This window comes from Loa loa (assembly GCF_000183805.2).
Source record: "Loa loa unplaced genomic scaffold supercont3.156, whole genome shotgun sequence".
NCBI classification, from domain to species: Eukaryota; Metazoa; Nematoda; class Chromadorea; order Rhabditida; family Onchocercidae; genus Loa; species Loa loa.
This window is the reverse complement of record NW_018108336.1, coordinates 127,231-131,970: the sequence shown is the minus strand read 5'-3', so window position 1 is coordinate 131,970 and position 4,740 is coordinate 127,231. Positions and strand designations below refer to the sequence as shown.

Sequence of the window (4,740 nt, the reverse complement as noted above, 5' to 3'; positions counted from 1 at the left end):
GCGATTAAATTGAGTGATATTTGTGGTTAGCTTAGTTATTTGATTTATTTTAGATAAAAATGTAAAACCTCAAATTATTAATATTTCATTAAATACAACATTAAGAATTCTTGCAGTAAAAGTAATCCACACTTTGATTTCAGCTATTTTTTCTGATAATCTTCTAGGGTGTAGAATATTCATGTGTTGTCCAATATTTCCTCTTTCTCTCTCTCTATCTGTTCCTCTCTTATCATTCTTTTTGTTCATTCCGATATTATTAAATTTGATATTGTAATCTGTCTCGATCTAACATAAATCAAACGTTATGGATATTTAATTGAGCATACATATTGATATTTTCCTCCTACTTTCTTACATTCTTCCTTTTTCATCACTGAATAATTATGATTGCGAAAAATGATACCGAAAATCTTTACCGTATTCTTCTTCCTTACCTTCATTTTCTGATTTTCATTTTGTTCTCTTCATATCTTCTTCTTTTCTATTTTTGATAATTTGATCGTTTTTTTCTTTTTAAATATAATTCGACATACCATCCGTATTTCGTATTATTGTATACTTTATTGTTCCTTATCACTGTGTTATTTTTCAATTTCTTCTTTGTTTTTTTATAAAAAAAATGCTAATTTCTCATTTCATATAGATTTTTTCACAAATGAAAAAATCAACTTCGGATTTTTAATATGATTGATTAGCTGAAAGAAATGTAGCAACTGTGAAAGAACTGACAATGACAAGTAGCTTGAGATGATAATGATGATGGTGGATTACTTTGCTATAATTTAATTCTGGTTCAAGTATTCATTTCAGTTTCAATTTCATTATTGCAATACTTTTAAGTAATCATTTCATTTAAAACTTTTCAAAACAAAAGGAAATGAAATTAGTAGCAGTAATAACATCCTTAGCAGCAGCAACAATAATAACAAAGTCAATAACAATAACAGTAACAACAACAACAACAATGTCACTAACAGTAACTATTAACAGTAATAACCATAACAATAAAATCAATAACAAAAGAAAGGGAAAAACAATAACACTAATAATGGTGCTGACAACAATAACCATAACAACAGTGACGATAACGGTGACAATAACAGTAATAACGGCAATAATAATAGCAACGACAATTCAGTCAGCCTGTTGTTTAAATCTATCAATCTTATTCTCACTTGCTTCTTTACTTGCCTTCTTTTATTGTAATGATGTACTCTAAATTTTCTTTTTATGCTCTTTTTTTTGTTTTCTCATTTTTTTTCTTTTTCAATTTCAGGGAACAATTTATTCTCATTTTACTTCCTGTCAACAACCATCATTTCTCTGTCCTGAAATTTTATGCTATTCCATTCCATCCGGTCTTCATGAAAAAGAAAAAAAAGGAAAAAAGGAGAAAGAAGAAAAATGATATCGATAGAGTGATTATTCGTGTTATTGTGTTATTGAATTATTCATTACCATTTAAAGAGTGGAAAAAAATGAAGTGAATATTAGCTTTCCTTAAATTTCAAATATATAAAAATTTGTCATAAGCAACTGGCATCAAATAATTTATGTTACAAAATTACGGAAATTTAAGATTTAATCGCGATGTTGTTATTCATTACCACTTAAATAATAAAGAAAAGTAGTAGGAGTGGAAATTTTATAATTTCCTTTTTTAAGAACTCAAATTAATGATTTTTGTATTATTATTCAATTGAATTCGAGATTTATTGGATTTTTGGATAATTAAACATTTTGGCATTTCGGACTAATAATATTTTATATTATTTCACTTTTTTCTTAATGCATTTTATTAAAACTTTCCATCGACTACAGTATGTTAGTTCATTTTTTCAATAGGACATTCCACATAAATGCTTTATCACTTTGTCTGGTCTTTTATAATTTTGATTAAATTTTCGATATTTTTTATTAATCGTTCGTCTATCTATTAATTTCGACATATAATTAACGTAGGAAATTGAAACATTATTTAAAAGCTGCTAATTCAAAAAATATTTATTATTGTTTGTGGAAAAAAAAAAGTTGGAAACACTCCAATATTTTCGTCATAAATTTAAAGCTTAACAGGCTTTTTTTTTTGTTTTACGTGTAGATTGATTAATTATTATGACATTGTTACATTTCATGAAGGCAATAAAAGCTAATAATTCTATCAAAGTTTAGTTTTACTTTTTATTTTAAAACATTAATTTATATAAATTCGTCGAAATTTCAGGTCATTATACTTCAATTTTAACAAATTATTTTAAAATGAAACAGACGAAGACAAACATCTAAATAACGATGTTAAAGTATTTCATTTAGTTTTATATTTATCTATTTGAATTTTCATGATATAATGCTAATGCTACTGATATAATGATAATGATTACTGATGTTCCCGTGAGCATGCGTTATCAGAACTGGACCGAATATTAGATATTTCTGATAATTCTATGATAAAAAGAAATAACTGTGACATGTTAGTAAGAAAGTTTTGAAAATATTTTATCGCATTTTTGCTTTTGTCGATTGCAAAAAAAGACAAGAAAAAGAAAAAAAGTCAATTATCTCCGATGGTAGCAATTTTTTAATTTTTGTTTCTTTTTTTTCTGTTTTGATGAATTGTCTTAAATCATCCTGTACGTCTTCTATTTCTATTCTCTTCTGTTAATAGCTAATTTTCGCTTTGCATGACATAAAAATAGCATTAAAAAAAGCAAATGAATGACATTTATTTAATCTTGCTAAAACGCAAATGCATTTTATTGGTCTTGCAAAAATTATTGACGTATTTGATGATAAAATATATCTTTTGCAATTATCATCCGATCACATAACGATATAAGATAAAGGTAAATTGCATAATAATTAGGTCAGAAATTAAATCTAAGTTAGCTTATCAGATATCATACATTCCGTTATATATGGCTAATGATTACACGGATACGATTGTGCGCAACGACACTGACGTTACAGGATTATAATGGATCCCACGCATGAGGCAATAAACCATGTTGAATACAAAGCGATGAAGTGAATTTTCACGCTTATATTAGACTACTGATATTAATTTATTTCACTAGTTCTATCACCTGAATCGTTTAGTATTTCGGGATTTCGATAATCGAATATATTAGGTACCAGAAATGCTAGCTCTAAAAATACCAGACTATTCCAGTTATGTTATCGATGCTTATGTAAATTGACATTAGCTCGATCCACATTATGCCATTTCGTTGTCATTTATGCTACACATGCAAAACATGTTAATTTTATTGCATCACATAACACTGATAATATTCCAACAATTATCCAATTATTCCACTTCAAAACGTTACTCATAATACTGCTAATTAAGCTACCAATAATGTTGCAAATAATTTTATTCATGGATATATTAGGCTATTGTTAGGTAATCTAATGCAATTTTAATACTTCATGTATTTACGTGTAGCTTTCACGGATTACGTATATATTTCATTCGGAAATTATTCTTTATCTTTCATTTTTTAACATTTGTCTGTCATATATTAAACTAATTTTAAGTTAATTTTAACTCGAACTAAACAAAACTACTTCACTAATTGAATCTTTTGATGCTAACGTTTTCTTTTCATTCCAATCATCCTATTTATCAATTTCAAACTTTATAGCTCAAATTAAATTCCACTTTTTTTTTCTCATTAAATATTATTTTTAAAGAAATTCCTACATTCTACGTTTGAGAACATGATGAATTTCCACAAATTTTGCAAATTGTATTTGAGAAAAACAAAAAGAAGGAAAAGGACTTGTTTTCCTTTCCCTAATGTCATTATATGTGAAAATAGAAAAAAAAAAGTTTGCCTGATAGCATTAACAAATTTTATTATTCCCTATGACTTAAAGAGATAGAAAGCGGAAAAGTTATAAGCATAGATTTGACAAATTTGGAAGTTATTTTGAAGTAATTGAGTTTTAATTTGCATGTGACATTTTGCACGGTTCTAATGAATATAGATAACATTTTTTTTTCAAGAAAAAATTATCAATTACATTTGTTCTACAACAACAACAACAACAACAACAATAACAACAGCAACGATAACAATAACAACAATGATAACAACAACAACAACAATTAGTAACAATGACGATAGCAACAACAGTAACAAAAACAATAACAATAACGACAATGACAACAACAACAGCAATGACAGCAATAGCAACAATAGCAATAATAGCAACAACAACAACAATAACAGTAATAACAACAATAACAGTGGCAATAGCAATAATAGCAACAACACCAATTGTTGCATAAATTACATAGTATATATGTTTTAAATTAAGGGCAAATTAATGTCTCATGAAAAAATTTCTTTATTTAGTAAATGTTTTAATGTATTCTTCAGAAACAGCTTAAAAAAAAAATTTTTTTCCCAGTCTTGAATACATATTTGCGCGTAATGTTTAAGGATGAAAGAGGGACTAAAACAAATCAGATTTAATAATAAATTATATTATTTAAAAAGAAAAGGAGAAAAAGGAAATATGGAAAAGAAAATTGCTCATTTGATATAAATGACGAAATAGTCAAAAAGAATATTGACATTTAAAATGATAAATTTGAGGTATAAAGCAACTTTAAAAAATACGCCTCAAAATATAATTTCAATCTTTTGCTCTTTTTATTTTATTTTCTTTTTCTTTCTTTTTTTTACACCATTATGGCTAGTAAGCCTGTAATTGATGTTTTCCATTTTC

General features: G+C 26.4%; 2 protein-coding genes across 2 annotated transcripts; both read left to right on the top strand.

The window, feature by feature from the left end:
- Positions 1–880: 880 nt before the first annotated feature.
- Positions 881–1,411, top strand: LOAG_12743 (hypothetical protein; the record flags this gene model as incomplete). The annotated part of the gene is made up of 2 exons (XM_003148255.1): positions 881–1,105; positions 1,280–1,411. 2 exons carry the CDS (start codon positions 881–883, stop codon positions 1,409–1,411), a joined length of 357 nt encoding a protein of 118 aa, XP_003148303.1.
- Positions 1,412–4,123: 2,712 nt separating this feature from the next.
- Positions 4,124–4,297, top strand: LOAG_12741 (hypothetical protein; the record flags this gene model as incomplete). The annotated part of the gene is made up of 1 exon (XM_003148254.1): positions 4,124–4,297. The coding sequence occupies one exon, from the start codon at positions 4,124–4,126 to the stop codon at positions 4,295–4,297; it is 174 nt and encodes a 57-aa protein (XP_003148302.1).
- Between the last annotated feature and the right edge of the window lie 443 nt (positions 4,298–4,740).